This window comes from Arvicanthis niloticus, unplaced genomic scaffold, assembly GCF_011762505.2.
Source record: "Arvicanthis niloticus isolate mArvNil1 unplaced genomic scaffold, mArvNil1.pat.X pat_scaffold_276_arrow_ctg1, whole genome shotgun sequence".
Taxonomy (NCBI): domain Eukaryota; kingdom Metazoa; phylum Chordata; class Mammalia; order Rodentia; family Muridae; genus Arvicanthis; species Arvicanthis niloticus.
In genome coordinates, this window is record NW_023045938.1 from 1 (window position 1) to 18,197 (window position 18,197).

An 18,197-nucleotide genomic window follows, 5' to 3' on the forward strand; every position below is an offset into this window, starting at 1 on the left:
GCTTTGGGAGTGAAACTGGGCAGGAGAAATGCAGGCCGAGGAGCCTTCAAGAGACAGCTAGTCATGAGTCTGTTCACTGCTTCATGAATCTCTGCTGTACTCTCTTAGTGCCTGACTATGTCCTCTACACCTGGTGGGTGTGGTGGGGGGAATCTGCAAAATGCCTAGACATTCAACTGGGTCTGCGTCTGGTTTCAGCACAGCGCTGGCCAAGACCATATGAGGTGTGCATAGCTGTGTTAAGCAGTCAGCTGACACAAATGAGCACATAAAGTCCCTTAGACAGAACGTTTCAGGGTAATAACGCTGACAGCAAAGACCCTGACCTACTTAATGGGCTCTTCCAGGAGGGGAGTGGCTCACCCAAGCCTACAGGTGCCATGAGAGTAGAGAACAAAGAATGCTGGTCTGGGAAGCCGGAAGGGGGAAGGTATGTGTTCCCTGCCAAGGTTCAACTGAGCATGTCTCACAGGAGGTCCACACCGTCCCTACCGAGGCTTTTCCAAGTATGGGCTCTGTGCACACTGATGTGTACACAGAACGCATTTCATAACATTTTTTGAATGAATGAATGGAGGAGGGAATGCATGTTAATTAAGACAAACTCAGTTGTACCAAAAGAAGTTTCTAGGCAGGTACGAGGCCGTGGCTCTGGGACTGTACCTTAAGAGTAAAGCTGAGAAGGTGGGCAGTGGATCACATACTCCAGCAACCCCTGTTCTACAGCAGCTTGGGACAAGGTGGTGGGAGCAGAGCGCATTGTGGGTGATGTTCAGGAGGAATTGGCCTGGCCCTCCAGGACATCTTCTGAGGAGCAAAACTGTAAGCAATGACAACAGGGCCCTACATACTAAGCCCTTTTCTCTTCAGTCAGACATTTAACCTAAGAATGTAGCATGGGAAGGCCAAAGGTCTTAAAGAAGAATGATCAGGGTAACCACTGTGAATATCCTCCTCTTGTCAACTAAAAGCAGTGAAGGTGAGACAGGCAACAGGCTGAGAGCTAAGCTGCACGAAGCAGGCCTGTGCCTGGGTAAACATAAGGGCAGCACAGCGGAAAGGAGCACTCACTCTTCTCTTTGTCCCTGGTCACCTCTTCCCCCCAGGAGAAAGCACTCATGCTAATGCTTCAGCTTCAGGCTCCCAAAGCACAGACTGTGAGTGGGCTCCAGATGAGCTGACTGGCTTCCGGCTTCCTGTTCCTGGAAGGGCTGAGTGCAGCTCCCAGCTCTCCACTGCTGATGCTGAGGGCAGTTCTTCATGGAGACCCAGGAGATTGGTGCAGGCAACATTCAAAGCGGAAGGCAGAGTACGATGACAGACACAATGGCTGGGCTGACATGTCCAGCTGGCAGGGTCTGGTGTGGAGGCGGCTCAGACACCCGTTCCTCAGGTTCTCCTCTGCTTGGTCACCTTCCTTGGAGCATGTCAGGAGGACTCTTCCAGGGCATTGACCACTTGTTCGAGGATGTCAGGGCAGTGATCAGCTATCTGCTGGAGAATGGTGTTGGCGAACTCCTGCAGCTCGGCGTTGTCCCCTTCAACTCTCTCCAACTCATTCTGAAGCTGAAAGGGGAAAAAAAAAGGCAGGGTTTAGGTAAAGTTCAGGTTATTTGTATTGAGTGGGAATTCATCAGGAAAGAAATGACAATCAGAGTTGATGTCCCTGTATCAAAAGGAATGTTCAAAATGTCCATGTTTCTAGACTGTCTTCATGAAGGTAAGGCCCAGAGAAGTCAGTGCTGAGTCCAAGGCTGTCCACTGTAACTTCTAGTGCTGGCTCATGGGATGGCTGTGTCCAGGGTTCTGTGTTGCGCGTGCCTCCCGTGTCCCCCCCTCGCCCATGAAGAGAAACACGAGAGGCAGTGATCGGGTAGTTACTACAAACGAGGCTTTACTCTGTATCAGCAGACGCGGAAGGGGTGAAGACAGGAAGAGGCACCGCTTAAATACACCCTAGAGTGACGTGTTCACTTCTGATTGGCTGTTCACTCATTACCCAATATTATGCCTCGGGATTGGCCAGTGACTTTGGCGGGCTTTCTGCCTTTGCAGCTGCGCAGTTACTTGTTTACTAGTGGAGATACGGGATGCCCGCACCATCTTGGAATGGCGAATGCTGACTGCGGCTCCCAACAGTTCTGGACTTACAAACCTGGGCGACTGAGGATCTCAACTTTGTGTGGTGCTCTGCACAAAGATTTCCCTTTGCTGCACACAGCTGTGCTTCTGCAGGGGCCTCAGATGGCTTAGTTATTCTTGTGCTGCTTTCCGTTGCACTGGATAGTCCTCCTCCAACTAGCAGTCACTGCGTGTCTGCACTATGCGAAGTCTGACAGAGAGGAGTGAGTCCCTGTGCTGAAATTCCTTGTAGGCTGATGGCAGGACAACAATATCAACAAGTAAGTCACAACCCAGTATAGTGCACCACAGAGGCGTGAGGACACGCTGGTAGAGAAGACACGTGGTTACTTTATTCTGGGGAGTATGAGAAGGAGCCATTAAAGGTGCCGAAGATCTGGGTCTCAAGAGACAAAGAGGGGTCACTTGGGAGATCGGAGGCAGATCAAAGAAACATTCGGTACACTGGATCCTACAGTTAGGAGTGGGTGGGGATGGAGTTGAAGAGATAGGTGAGGGCCACACTGTGAGTGAAACTAGAGCTCAAACACAAACTGGTGCAAACTACAAGGAAATCTTGCATTTTTAAATGGCACAGCAAGGCAACTACTTTCGTCTTCTTAGAAGGTGACTTGGACAGTTTAAAATAAAGCTGTTGAATGGGCAGAGGGCAATGCCCAGGAAGTGACCTTTGTAAGCACAAGACAGAATCAAAAGGGCTGAGAGACAGGGAGGACCAGACCAGGGGGCAGAAGAGGCACACACATCTCAAAGTCAGGTTCCATGAGGAGACTGGAAACCACCTGTGATGGGCTAGCCAAGGAATGAGCTGGTGACGTGGCCGTCCCAAATACCAGGCAGGGTTCTGGGGAAGGGGCGAGGGAAACTGAACACTGAGTGTCAAGTATAGTTTAGAACCCAGTTTAGAACCCAGTCTGGATCTCAGTGCAGTGCTGCCATTCATTGGCTGATGTGACCCTGACCCCTCTCCCCCTTCTGTAGGATAGAGCAGTAATATTTTCATAGGGCAGTTTTAGAAGATTTAATGACAACCCCATATGAAGGGCAGAGTAATGCCCACTGCACTAAAAATCCTTGAAAAAGGTTAACTACTGTAATTACTGTTATTAACTTGAGAAGATGGCTCAGAAAAAGCAGATTACATGGCAAAGAGAACAAAGTTTTCAGGATCCCACTGTTTGTTAGACTCTAGACATTCTGAGCCAAGAATGAGCTCGGCACTTCTCAAGTGCAGCCATCAGGGGGAGACTGGCAATCCTCTTTCTGCTGTCTGTTGACCCTGATCGAGAGGCTCAAGGACCATGTTAAACCTTAGTGCATCTTTAAAAGGTTCAAGACAGGAGTTAAACTAATCTATTTTCACCCAACAGTATACTGTGCTTTCAAATCAAATCCCAAAAGCTAACAACTAAGTGACTCTAGGCTCGGTGCATGCTGGGCAAACACTCTACCTCTGAGCTGCATCCCCAACATCCACAGGGATATGTTAAAGAAGAAAGTAAAAAATACTATAAAACACACTAACTAGAGGACACTACATGGTAGCATTGTGTCCACTAAACTTTGCTTGTTTTTTTTTTTTTTTTTTTTTTTTTTCTGGGACAAAATACCTGACACAAACCATTTTAAAAGAGGAGTTACTTATTTCGGCTCATGGTTTCAGAGGGCTTGATCCATAGTTGGGTGTTAAGGGCTTGACATCATATGGGAGCACTACTGGGGAGATGGCTGAACCTTTGAGGAGTACCAAGTCTTAGGTTCCTGGGAGGAGCTGTGCGTTTGCAGGGGACTGTGGGCTCTGGGCTGACCGTTCTTGTTCTGTGTACTCCTGCCACAAGGTGAGCACCAGCTGTCCTGCTACAGACCCAACAGCAATATGGCAGCTGCTCGTGAGTGCAGCCTCTGAAGCTGAGACCACACGCCTCCTTTTTCTGTGAGACGACAGGCTCTGACAGTTGGTATGAAGAGGGAGCTGACACACATTCTGTATTTTATGGAATGGCAAACCAACTCCCTTACTGTAAATGCTATATAGTAAAAAATACAAGGGTTTTTTTTTTTTTTTTTTTTGTGGTTGGTTGATTTCTGTAGTTCATAATTTGTAGGCAGCATGTAAGTTCCTGTGACTTTCTCTCTAGACATAATTTTCTTTGTATGTGTTAAAATCTTTGCATGCAAAGACACAAGAAACATTACTAACCTGCAAAAAGTTTGTTCCTATACATCAGTCAGACCTTTCTTTTCTTTTTAAAAATTATTTATTTAATGTGTGAGTGCTCTGCTGCATATATATCTGCCTGTCAGAAGAGGGCATCAGATCCCATTACAGATGGTTGTGAGCCGCCATGTGGTTGCTGGAAACTGAACTCAGGACCTCTGGAAGAGCAGTTAGTGCTCTTAACCGCTGAGCCATCTCTCCAGCCCAGTCAGACCTTTCTTTACCTAAGCTTGAAGTTCCTTATCTTAGCATCTTATTTTCCTGCTTATGTAAAATATTCATTCAAAAACTGTTTTTTCAATTGCATGGATACTGCAGGATTTTTGTGGAAGAACTGATGTGGTGGGACATACCTGGGGCTCCAGCTACTTGGGACGCTAGAGGGTCAGTAGAGGTCAAGTCTGTTGTTGTTGTTGCTGTAGTGTGTGTGTGTGTTGCACCCATGTCAGTGAGACTATGGCTCTTAAAAAATATTTTGTGGAAGAGCTGCTTTCTACAAAACTCTAATCTAACTCAGACACAGGAGGGACTGAAACTGAAGAATGGACATAGAGACATTATCTCCAGTGGAGAAAACAGCGACATGTACTTTGCTAAAACAAAGATTTCCAAACACAGACTGGAGTACATGAGAGCAGCAAGCCTGACTGCTCAACCATTCCACATTGCCAAGAGGCAAGGGCATAGTGCCTATGACACTGTGATGTCACATATAAAATATCCTGCCTTAAAATGACCCCACAGTACCCTTTATTCCTTCTTCCTGTGCCCTCTGGGCCACCCCCTCAGGTCCTCTTCCTCTCAATAAACTCTTCTTCCCAGTCTGAGGACATAGGGACCTTTCCAACATCCTGAAAAAAGCCTCTGAAACTGTATCTTTTAAGCTGACTGCAGCTTTTCACCATCAAACTCTTCAAAAGCGCATTCTCAGCTGGTATGGGAATGACACAAATGGTTCTTCACCCAACATGTTGTCTTGGAATGTTAGTGAAACCTCTACCTAAAAGCTATTAAGTATATTTACAAAAGCAAAATATGTCTTACATGGAAGGCTATAAGATGACCAAAACCCAGAGACTTGATACTGTATTAATTCTGCTCAAAAAACTCAGAGATTCAGTGCAACCCACCTAAAATCTTAGGCAGCTGTGTCTATAAGAAAGTTCAGGGAAAGCCCTATACAAACATGACCATTTGCTTTATGACAGGTATTTCCTGTGTGGCAGGGAAAGGCTGGATTTTCTGATACATGGGGCTACATGAAAGAAAACTTTTATCCATATTGCAATCATACACAAAATTAGTTCCTGATGGATAATAAACGTATGTCTGAATAAAAAGCCATGAAAATATTTAAAAGAAAACAGGAGGACTAGCCATGATGCCATATGCCTATACATTCAGCATTCAGGCTGAGGCAGGAGGATTGAAAGTTTGAAGACAGCTTGGGCTACATAGAGAAAACCCAAGCAAAACAGCAATCAAACTCACAAAAACATAGCAAGGCATTTGTACCGAATGTGAACCTTAAAACAGGACACTGCAAACACAATCAGCCATGCTGGTCTTCTCTGGACCCGTCCGACTTCAGCATACACAATGCCGAAGCTATCATGCAAAGATTCCTTCAACAGAACACAAAAGAACACTAACGGAGAAAAGAGAAAAACAGTTAATTTATATTAAAACTAAAGGCCCGATGTGTTGATCCAGGCCTGCAGTTCTAGCACTCAGAAGGCAGGAAGGGCAAGAGTTCAGAGTCACCGTCATCTGTACATTATGATCAAAGTCAGCCTGGGCTGTGTGAAGCCTCATGTCCCAAACTCCAAAAAAAAAAAAAAAAAAAACAAACCCTAAAACAAAGCAAATGAACAAGCAAACAAGAAAACAAAAACAAAGAAACCCACACAGAACAAAACGAAGAACTTTCTCTTAGAAGACACTGTTAGGAAAAGAAAAGCAGCTGATGGATGCAAGAAGTTTGCACGCATGCGACAGGGACTAATAGTGTGCTACATAAAGAACACCTATACACCAGTAACAGCCACACAACAACAAGCAAAAAGGACCAAGAAACTAGAATAGTACTTTACAAAAGACTCCGGTTGTCACTCACTCAGGGGCGGTGTCTGCAGGAAATGCCTGCAGACAGCAGAGCAGCTCATGGACAAGCAAATCCATTGATATTAATTTCTATAAAAATAATGCAATAAGATGATGTACTTGCATGTAACCTACATGGTTACCGCTAGATTACTCATGCTGCTGAATGCCACACAAATGCTAGGTGCGCAGCTGATACCCTGTTATCACTTAGAGAGCACAAGGGTAAACCAGTCCAGACAGAGCCTGCTATGGTACACAGTTGATACTGAAGTGCTCAAACGACAAAGGAAGGAGAGAAAAAAAAAAAAAAAAAAAAAAAAAAAAAAAGCAAATTGATTAGCCAGGACTTACAGAATCTGGTCTAGGTGTGACGAAAGGCTGCTGAGGTATTGATACAGGGCTTCCTTCCTGGGGCAGTTATCTAAGGGTCCATTCATACTCACTCAGCTGTGCACTTAGGTTTTCTGTGCACGTTATAAGAAAACTGCCACCACTAGAGCTCCCCTGAGACACTGTCGGCCTGACACTGATAACCTCTTCTTCAGAAGCCCTGGCCTTCAGTTCAATAGGCCACAGCCTCTGGTTTCTTTCCTACACCACATTTCTCTCTTCAGCCCAGGTGCTGCTCTTCTCTTTTGCTTGTGGCACAGGAGACAGAGCCCAGGGTTTGGTATGTGCCCCCAGCCCTTGCATGCTCAGAAGGCGACCTAGCACTAGACCCCACTCCGGCCCTTGCTCTTCCTTCCTCTTATACCCTCTCTTGAGCAACCCTGTCTACATTTGGCTTTAAAAAGAGTCAGAGTGCCGGGCGGTGGTGGCGCATGCCTTTAATCCCAGCACTTGAGAGGCAGAGGCAGGAGGATTTCTGTGTTCGAGGCCAGCCTGGTCTACAGAGTGAGTTCCAGGACAGCCAAGGCCATACAGAGAAACCCTGTCTCGAAAAACCAAAAAAAAAAAAAAAAAAAAAAAAAAAGAGTCAGAGTGAGTGTGGTAGGGCACACTTACATCCCAGCACTTGGGGGACTCTAAGTTTGAGACCCTGTCTCAAAAATAAAGTATAAAAGGATAACAGCAGGACCTAACTTTTGCATTTATTTTGAGCCATAACTCTTCTAAGTGATTCAGTGCATTAATACATTCAACACACTTTCCCTTCCATTACTTCCAAGCAAAACTGAACAAACTCCTGGTATCATAAGTGTTGCTTCTCGGTTTCCACCGTTACCAAGGCTCATCTATTTCCTTCCTGTCCGTAGGTCCATCTACATCTATAACTGTTTTCTTAAAGGCCCAGGTCAAAGACATACGGATAATCTCCTGTGTTCTGGGTGGAAGCATCACCTGTCAAAAAAAGAAGCTGCTAGCCTATTAGCTTAGGCAGGAAATAGGAGGCTGGTATTCTGGCAAGAAGAGAGAACTTTGGGATAGAAGGTACACCAGGAGATTTGCTCCCAATGCTGATTGAGAAGGGTCGCATGAAACTGAGGCATGAAACCACTTGGTCAGACTTAGAATAGAACAAACACATTATATAAGTTAGGTGCTAGTCAGGGAACAAGAAAAAGCTTATGGCCTAGGCATTTATTCATAATTAATTAAGTCTCAGAGTCATTATTTTGGGAACTTGGGTGCAGTTACACAAAGAAGTTTGTGACATGTGGCCAAAGCATTGGAGATTAACTATAGATTTTCAGTCAACAACAACAACAAAGAGACCGTCTCCCTATACTCACAGTCAGGAAAGCAAATCATAGCTGTGAACCAACCCACCCTGACCTTCCAACATGGCAGACATCTGAGGGGCAGCTCTTTCATTTACCAGCAGAGCGAAAGGCTGAGGTCTCAGACTCAGAAAATGCTCTCCTTGTTACTCCTGAGAAGATCCCCGGAGAGCAGGCTGGAATGGGTAGTCTTCTTCTTTTCCATCCCCTGAAATGACCTCCCTTCTCACACAGGTGACACGGTGTGGTGGCCACCGCTCCCAGCCTTTTCTGTGCACACATCCCATCCCTTGCTGGCCTGTGTTGTTCTCTTACCCACATGGGAATGCTCTTTCTTCTGACACATGCTCTCTAACTTTCTCATCCCTCATGGCTTAGCTCATCCCTTTCTTCTGAAGTGGTCCCCATTCAGAGGGAACACTGCTGCAGGATTTGTTCTGCCTTGTTTTAAGAGAGGCTCTGCTAACTCCTCAATTCTTTGGTAAACTCCTGGAGAGATTTCTGTTTTATACATGAAACTGTCTAGCAAAATGCCTGCAAATAGCAGACGATCTAAGAATGGCCAGTGAGTTAAACTGCAGGAACAGATACTATTTTTTTCTGAAGACATTTTCTGTTCTGTCTCTGCTGCTGGGCTGAGTACAGGCCCAAGTGCTCACAGCTAAGTGCTCTGCTACCTAGCTGCACCACTGAGGGGCCTTTAAAGACCGGTCCATCCAGGTAGGGTGCAAGTTGGAAACTCGGTGCTTGTTTCATGGAAGGGCCTGGGTTCCAGCTCCACAGAAACACAACAAAGAAATCAAATTCATATGAACCTCCTGGTGAGACAGGCCTGCCTGTGTTGACAGCACCCACTGTGCTCAGAATTCCCAAAAGATAGAATGCAGGGGTAAGTACAGGACACGAAGGGTCACTGGCAAGAACTGTCTAGCTTGGCCATTCTTGAAGTAGTGATGTGACTTCTAAAGGGGCCTGAGCCGAAAGTCCCGAATGTAGCAGTGACGCCATGTGGAACACTCATGGTGATGTGCCTTGCTCTCTAACACAGAGCTGCTGTCACAGACAGGAGGCTCAGCAAATCAGTGGAGCAGACATGGGGGTTCTACAACTTTCCACCCAACACAGGTGCCGTTGGGAAGGGTGGGCTGCAGGGTTGGTCAGCCTCAGTGCTGAGTGACTTACAGATCAGCCAACGTAGATGATACAATGATAAGAAACATGAGAGGCATGCACAGAGCAAGAGAGAACAGCTGCGGTGGGTTGGCTGCCTTGGGAGCACTGCCTAGAACATCTGCTCAGCAAACGCTCCGACTTAAGGACGGGACCTGCATGTCTCTCCACAGACAAGACACAATACAACTGAGAGCCACCAGAGACCCAAATGTAAGAAATTCTTAAAAGAGAAAAAAGTTGAGTATTCTGTAGATTTGGTTTCATTTCAAGATAAACTGCTGTGAGGTCAGAGGTTTTCTGACAGGTAGGAGAGGCATGTCCAGAGAGGTCTCTTGATAAGTTCAGTAAATGGCTGCCATGACTCAGTTAAGTCTCTTTTCCAGATGGTTTGGTGGTAGGCACAAAATTACACAGAATGCTTAATTTGCTTTAAGCAGACAAGAACTTGAGTATTTTAAAACAAAACAAAAACAAAAAACCAAAACAGCTAAATCTCAGGACACAGGCTTTGAAGCCAGAGCTGTAAAACTGACGAGGGTGGTGCCCTGGAGGTGGTGGGTCAAGTAGAAATGGCCTGCCTTGTCTAGACTTCCTAGCTCCACAACCCAAGCTAGCAGCAGTTTAGGAGCTATGGAGATACAAAATAAGCTTCCCACTTTCAATTTCTCAAACATATGGAATAAACTGCAATGTATTTTGCTACTTTGCCATTCTGAACAGACCATAAAGCTTACCAGATTGGAGGGACCGAAGAGCACAGAGGTTTCTCAATCGGAAAGCTATTTCCTACAGGCATCTGGTCACTGTTTTCACACTGTAGAATTTACTAGCATTGGTGCCAAGGAAAGCTAGAGACCAATCTTGAAGACTTTTAGAGCTTCCCCACAGGTTAAAAATGACACCCCTTTCCTTCCCCCGACAGTACCAGTTTATGCATTGAGATGAAGGAACTTCTGCCTTCTCTTTCCTCATACAGAAACAGCAGAGTACTTCATGCATTGAAGCATGAAAATCATGTAATTCCAGTATTATCTCCAATGTTTTTATACTTACAACACAGTATCTGTTAATCATGTACTGGATGAATGCAAGTCTTAATGTGGCTGGTCTTTTCAAGGTTAGATTGCCATTATTTTTATAATTCATTTTCAAAGACTGAAAAGAAATTAAGGACCAGGGCTGTGGCTCAATGACAGGGCACTAGCCCTGGGTTACATTTAAATGTTCATCCTCCCCCAAGTCGAAGCTAAAACCAAACAAAGAGCTTCTCTGCCACAGCACTGGGAACACAGCAGCCCCTAGTCTTGAGTGAGATCAAACACTGAGGAGACAAACTCTGGATCTCCCTGTCTCTGTCCCTTTCCTGTCCTTCCCACTCCACCAGAGCCAGGCAAACATCTAATCACAGAAATACTAGGCTTACACATGTTGGAGTCAAGGCACAGTGATTCTGAAATTTCATCTCAGAGCCTGGAGGGAGCAGGGTGATCACTGGTTCCAGACTCCCCCTTACAGGTAAGACAATGGTCTGAAGAGGTCAAGTGGAGGCTGCTAGGCTGATGCGCATACTCACTTCAGGAAACTCAGCTTGTAGCACCCAGAGCCAGCCTGGGCTCAGATGTCAGACCTACAGTTTCCAGATGCATGCACACTGTCTGCAAGTGTTGCTAAGACACTAATTAATGTTTTAATCTCTGACCTACTTATAACCAGACACGTCTAAAATGCTTTCCTGTCTAGAGCATTTGTCCCTAGATGAGATAATCTGTGTCCCCTCTGTGACACTGTGACACTAACAACTCCCAGGTCTGTCTCTCCCAGGAGTCTGTCTTGCTAGGGTGCTCTATTTGTTCTGAATGTGCAGAGAGAGAGGACAGAAGGAGCACAGCAACCCTCATGACTAAGAAAGAGAAAACGGAAAAGAAGAAACTCAACAGAGCATTTGCTCTGCTTTGGCTGGTGTCCTATGCACGACTTTTGAAGGGCCAAGAGAATGGCAATCACTTCCTATAGGGGCAGACAATACGCCAGTCCGCCCTGGTGGCTTACTGAACAGAAGCATACTCCTGAGGCAAGGGGTAGAGAGTCACAAGGACATGTTGCCAAGTGGGGGATCTGCTTTATATGGGCTTGCAGTGGCATGATCTAAACAAACATTGCCAACTATCTAGAATTCTGAAAGTCTTGGTTTTCAGTTGATTTGGCAGTACCTCACATTATCTTTCAATCATCTGCTAACTGAAATGAACTGAGACTTGCCTACCATTTTGAAAATGAAAGGAAACAAACCTCCCTCCTCCTAAAGGGATCTACCACGATAACAGCAATATTCTGGGGAGCACAGGCCCAGGCAGGGGGGCTGGCCAGCCAGCCCCATGTGTTTAGTTTGGCTCTCAGAAATAAAGAATGTCAAAAGGGGAAAAAAAAAAAACCACCCCCATACCTCTCTCAAACCAAACAATGGCGTAGGGAATCTAACGCTGAGGCTGTCAGGGTGGTAAGAATAAGGCCTTGTTGCAGCTAAGATTGAAGTGCAGAACCAGCATGAGGCCCACTCCATGTCCAGCTGGTCTCTCTGGCCAAGTGAAGGGAAGAGAGAAGGGAGCTTTGCAGCCACTGTGGCACGTGCACAGCACACCTATCCTCAGGACTGCCCTTACCAACATGTGCTATCCCACATTAGTGTCAGTGACAGGCAGAGACTGAGAAGGCTCCTGTGGTCGCCTTGCTGATCTTCTCATTTTAGTGCCAGCCTGATATGTTATCCGAATGGAGAAAGTGACAGAGGATCCTTCAGTGGGGTACACATGCCTGGCTTAGAAAAACAGAATCATGGGAGGTGTCTATAATGACCAAACCTTGTTGTCAGGTGGGCTCAGTGGTACCCCAGTGTCTGTGGACTACTGCCTATGGCTGCATGACACTACATAGGACTTAAGGTCGAACACTAGGGTTCTTCTGTCCTACAGGGGACAAGTGAAGGGGTAGCAAATACAGCCCTGAAGGGGTTAAATAAACTCTTCACTACTCCTTACTACTCGCTATCCCCTTTTCTCCACAAGGACCCACAGGATTGGGTGGTACGCTCAACTGCAGTACTCTGAGACATGCTCAGCCTGAGCTGGCAGCATCATGACAAGAAGTTCTGCATTTGAAAGTGTCAGTTTCTGCTGGAGTTGACATATTGAGAGAATTTATTTCCTAGGTTGCAAGGAGCAGCAGTGGCCAATACCTGAACTAGAAGCCTCATTTGCCACCTGGCTTTCCCATCTTGGAAGAGGCATTTCACCTCTTTGGCTTCAGCTGTCTGGAGACAGGTGCTCTTCAGATTCTTCCCAGACGTCATGATGTCTGACTAAGCAAAGCCCATCCCTGGGTTACCTTATCAAATGAGAGTCAAAGGATGAGACCCAGCTGGAAGCCACAAGCTTTTTCTAGCTCATGAGAACTCCACTGCACCTACTCTGGGTCTCATCAGCAGGTACCAGAGACTCCATACTTTATCTCCCAAGATTTCCTCCTTCTGCTTGCTGCATTTTGAGTTTAGTTTGTAGAACTCTTTCCTCAGGAATGAATGCTCATCGGATTCAGTTTTGCTTCAGCTTTGCAGATGTAGTATGATATCCCATAGACTCCACATGTATCAAATAGCATGAAGTCAGAGAATCTGGAGACGGAGGATGTTTTAACACCATGTGTGCTTCGATGACAAGACTAACCTTTTGTGTGAGGATCCCTGGAGAGGGCACCATGCCTGGTCCATCATACTAGCTTAAAGTCACCATCACATCACATGCTTTTCTGCCAAGTTGGAAATAAGATCTATCTGAAATCTGGCTCATAGTCTCATAGTTTGATTTAAAAAGTCAAGACTCAGTCTGATAACATTAAAACCATTATTTTTCACTGATAAGGACCCCATGAAAAATTTTATTCACTAGAACTTGATCTTTAGGGCTAAATAGTGAACATATGTTATGTTCAGCATTTTCCTCAATGCTCAGTGGCCTTTTGCATTAAAGGGAGGCAGAGCAGCAGGACAGCTGTTGCGCTGTGCGTAAGGGTACCACCACTGTATCCACCCCACAATGTTCCTGATTTTCCTTGTAGATACCAAATACAACATACTATTCTTACACTGGGAATGAATGGAAAAAGTATTTAATGTTTGCATAATCTCAAGCATGCAAAAATGCTATTTTGACTATAATTCTATATAGCAAGTTCCCATTTCATCTTCATTTCCTCAGTGTAACGCTGGGAAGTATCCAGAGGCAGGGCAGGAGGTTGGGTTCTAGTGTCCGAAGCCAGTGCCCTGTCATCGTTGAACCTCTCCTGTGCTGTCTACTCAGCTCTATGCCATGGTCCCCCTCGTCACAGCAAGACCCAGGTACCCTCCTCTCTGCCCCTCAGCACTGGGATTATAGGTGCATGCTACTTTGCCTGACTTTGAAATGTGGGCTCTAGTGTGTGGGGGTCAGACTCAGATCCTAATGCATGTTGCGCAAGCATTTTTTATTAACTGAGCCATCTCTCCAGTTCCAATTTTTATTTTTTTTAAATAAGCTATCATTGCCAGATATTTCAGCGTCCAACTAGTAAGATACTCTGGAAAAAGAAAATGCCAGTTTATGTAAGACCAGAGCTGAGAAGAAAAGCAAATCTCCCATACTGTGTATTTTTCATAAATGTGTCAAGACACACACAACGTGTACACATTCCTGAGCTCAGTTCTGAGGCAAACACATTTATCTTCAGGGCTTGGCTACTCTCTTCCAGAGGGCTGCTCTCGCCTTTTGCAGCCTCTCACGTGCTGCTGCTCTCAATGCTTTGGACAAGACTTCAGCAATGGAGCTGAGAAAACAAGTTCAGACATCACAAAAAGAAGAAAAGCAGATCACAAACAGAGACTGGGAACCAGAACAAATCTGTCACCCACCAAGGGCCATTCTTCTTTCTCTTTCTCTCCCTGCAGTTTCTCAGGCTCTGCCCCCACTAGCTCCTGCGCCCCTTTGGCTCACTTGGGTGGCACAGCAACCAGGCAAAGCCATCCAAGAGGCAAGAATGGAATGTCATGCCTATGGCCAATGACTGATGAACCCTGAGTGGCAGAAACGACTTTCAGACTCTGTGCTTAGTACCACACCAGCATGGTCAATCCTGAATCCACTTCTTTCAAAAGAGGGGTGGATGCAAGTTACCCAGCAATTGGAGAGAACAAATGAAAAGACAAGCCAAGGAGACAAGGCCTGAGCTAAGTTTTGGAACAATATTTCCTGAAAAATGAAAATGGGACCAAGTGCTGGGAACAGAGATTAGAACCCAAGCTCAGTGACCCACAGAGCAGCTTCCCGATACAAATTCACTGCAGTGTGCTCCAACCCGATGGGAAGCTACCATTCAGGGTGGAAAAAATTTTTGTTTTCCACTTTTAGTGTTTTCATAGAACCTATCAGTTGAACTGCTCTAATACTTCAAAGGGAGGTTAGAGGTGAGGTGTGACCTTTAAACAACAAAATACTGACATACAATGAAAAGCAGACATTTAATTATGTGCATGCATGTGTGTTGGTGTGAAAATATGTGTGCATGAATGCAGGTGCCAATGGAGGCAGGAAGGGGTCAGACCCCCCAAGATCTGGAATGTGGTGGTTGTGAGCTGCCCGACATGGGTACTGTAAGGCATGTGCTTTAGGTGCTGCCCCATCTCTCTACCCAGCCCAAAGCACGGGCCTTTAAGTTTATAATTGTATATGTGTGCACATGCATGCATACATGTCTGTGTACACATAGGGCACACATGAGTGTACGTATGGAGGGTAGAAAACAAACTCAGAAATCATCCCTCAGGAGCTGTCCATCTCCTACCCCTCCTTTTTTTGCACTACAGGGGACTGAACCCAGGGCCTCACAGGTACTAGGCAGCTGTTCTACCTCTGACCTATAGCTCCTTAGCCTTGTTTTTGAGAAAGGGTGTCTCACTGGCCTGAAGCTTCTGGCTAGGACAGACTAGCTTTCCAGCAAACCCTGGGCTCTACTTGCCCCTCCCCCAACAGCTGAGATGGCAATGGATATGCTGCAGCACATTTTAAACTTTCCCCTCTCTTCTCCTCGTGCTGGCCTCTGCTCACTCCGGCCCAACGGTATGTATGTATGTATGTATGTATGTATGTACATATATACGTATGTATGTATGTATATATATACGTATATATGTATGTATGCATGCACATATGCATGCATGTATTTATTATATGTAAATACACTGTAACTGTCTTCAGACACCCCATAAGAGCGCATCAGATCTCATTACGGATGGTTGTGAGCCACCATGTGGTTGCTAGGATTTGAACTCATGACCTCTGGAAGAGCAGTCGGTGATATTTTAACCATGGAGCCATCTTACCAGCCCCACATTTCAATATTTATTTATTTATTTATTTATTTATTTAGACAGGGTATCTCTGTATAGCTTTGACAATCTTGTTCTGTAGAGCAGGCGGGCCTCAAACTCATGGTCTTCCTGCCTCTGCTTTCTGAGTTCTGGTATTAAAGGCATATGCCACTACCACCACCAGGCTTCAAAAATTTAAATTTATTTTCTATTTAAATGTTTTTGTATGTACATATTTATGAATGTGTTAAGTATGTGTAGGCATGTTTTTGTACACAGGATAAAGTTTACCCTTGTGTTATTCAAATGCTGATTTCTTTGCCCTTTTATCTTGTTTTAATCCAGATATGGCATTGTAATGCTTGTCAGTTCTTGTCATTTATCCTGCCTTGTCAATAAATGCTGATCACTCAATGGCTGGGCAGAAGAAAGAATAGGGTAGGACATCCACCAGTCAGAGGAAAGGGAGAGAGGAAGATTCAGATCGGCCAGGAAGACAGCAGAACTGGAGCTGTGAGGAAGTTGAGATCATGGAAAAACACCGGAAGCCCAAAGAACCGGATCAATATAAGAAGCAAGTACATTGGGGTAATGGCTGGGAGCCAGATTAGTTTAGAGATTAAGGCAGATCATTTAACTGCTCAGCTTTTGAGGTGCAGTTTTAAATAAATTCTGGTTTCTCGGGTTTAGAATAAGGTAAAGAATTACAGCTGCTGGATTAATTTACTAATTACATTTATATAAAAATAATTATATAGTTGGCACCCAATGTGGGGTGTCAAATGTATGTATATGTATGTATGTATGTATGTATGTATGTATGTATGTATGTATGCATGTATGTATGCATGTATGCATGTATGCATCTATCTATCTATCTATCTATCTATCTATCTATCTATCTATCTATCTATCTATCTAGTCTATAGTGTATGTGTTTGGGTGTGAATGTGGGCATGTAAAAGTCAAAGGACACTCTCAGAAGTCCATCTTTACCTTTTACCTTGTTTGAGACATGGCCTCTTGTTGGCCACTGCTTACACTGGGCTAACTGGCCCATAAGCTTCTGGGAGTTTCCTGTCTCTGCTTCTTATCTCCTCTATGGGATGTGCTGTATAGCATCTAACTTTATGTGGGTTCTGGGAATGCAGAGTCTGATCCTTACATTTGTATGCCAAGTACTTTATCCTCTGAACCTCCTCAGCCTCACACTTGGCTTTTATACACAGGCTGTGGGATCAAACTTAGATCCTCAGTACTTTAGCAATGAGGATATCTCCCTAGCAACTGTCTTATATTTTTGAGACAGGGTCTTACATTAATTCCCTTTCTGTTGCTATGATAATAAAAAGAAACTTGTGGAAGAAAGAAAACAAGAAAACAAGAAGAAAGAAACAAGAGGCTGAGAGCTCATCTCTCAACCACAAGTGTGATGCAGAGAGGGCAAACTGAAGTAGGGTGAGGCTGAACTGAGACTTTTTTTTTTTTTTTTTTTTTTGGTTTTTTGAGACAGAGTTTCTCTGTATAGCCTTGGCTGTCCTGGAACTTACTCAGTAGACCAGGCTGGCCTCGAACTCAGAAATCCGCCTGCCTCTACCTCCCAAGTGCTGGGACTAAAGGCGTGCGCCACCACTGCCCGGCGAACTGAGACTTTCAAAGCCTATTACCAGCAACATTCTTCCTCCAGTAAGGCTGCATCTTCTAAACCTTCCCAAAAAGCATCACCAACAGGGGACGAAGTATTCAAGACCTAGAGCCTATTTGGGAATCATTCTCTTTTAAAACACCACAGAGAACATTTTATCAACTTCTATAGCTTTTGGAGCTTGAAATAGTTCATAAAAAGTAATATGATGTGGGCCAGGGGAGATGGCTGAGCGGTTAAAGTGCTCGTCCTTCAAGCAAGAGGACTAGAGTTTGGATCCTCTGAATTCACTCACATAAATGCTGGGTGCCAAGGCAACCCACCTGTACTTCCAGCTTGGTAAGGAAGATCCCCTTAGGAAGCCTGCTAGTAATACTAGCCATGTAGGTCAGCTCTGGGTTTCATTAGGACATTCTGTCTCAAACTAAGGCCCAAATATTTACATGCTCCCCAAAGTTGAAGAAGTATGTACTGATTTATTTTCAAAATCTGTCTTTTATGCAGCCTGTATAGAAATGAACAGGACTACATATAACTGACTTTGAGGGTGTTAGAGAAAGAAGCTTTGCAAGGGTGGAGGGCAGGGACAAAGGGAGGGAAGGATGAGAGGGATTGGGGTATATCATGTGACATTTACAAAGAACCAATAAAAAGTTAAAAAAAAAAAAAAAGCTTTGTATAACAGCCATAAATACATGCTCTGTGTGAGGGTCAGAAGATTCTGGGAACCTTAAAATGCTGTCCTCCCTCCACCCAGTTGTGTGAGAAAACTGAGGTGCCCATTTTATAGACCTGGAC

At 45.0% G+C, this 18,197-nt stretch overlaps 1 protein-coding gene across 1 annotated transcript in view; it reads right to left on the reverse strand.

Moving 5' to 3' along the window:
* Positions 1–758: 758 nt before the first annotated feature.
* LOC117701854 (ELKS/Rab6-interacting/CAST family member 1-like) overlaps positions 759–18,197 on the reverse strand; it is a 69,799-nt gene continuing 52,360 nt past the window's right edge. The window contains exon 5 of the mRNA XM_076928174.1: positions 759–1,566. Within this exon, the coding sequence (XP_076784289.1) occupies positions 1,429–1,566 (138 nt within the window). The 3' untranslated portion in view covers positions 759–1,428. The remainder of the gene's footprint in view (positions 1,567–18,197) is intronic.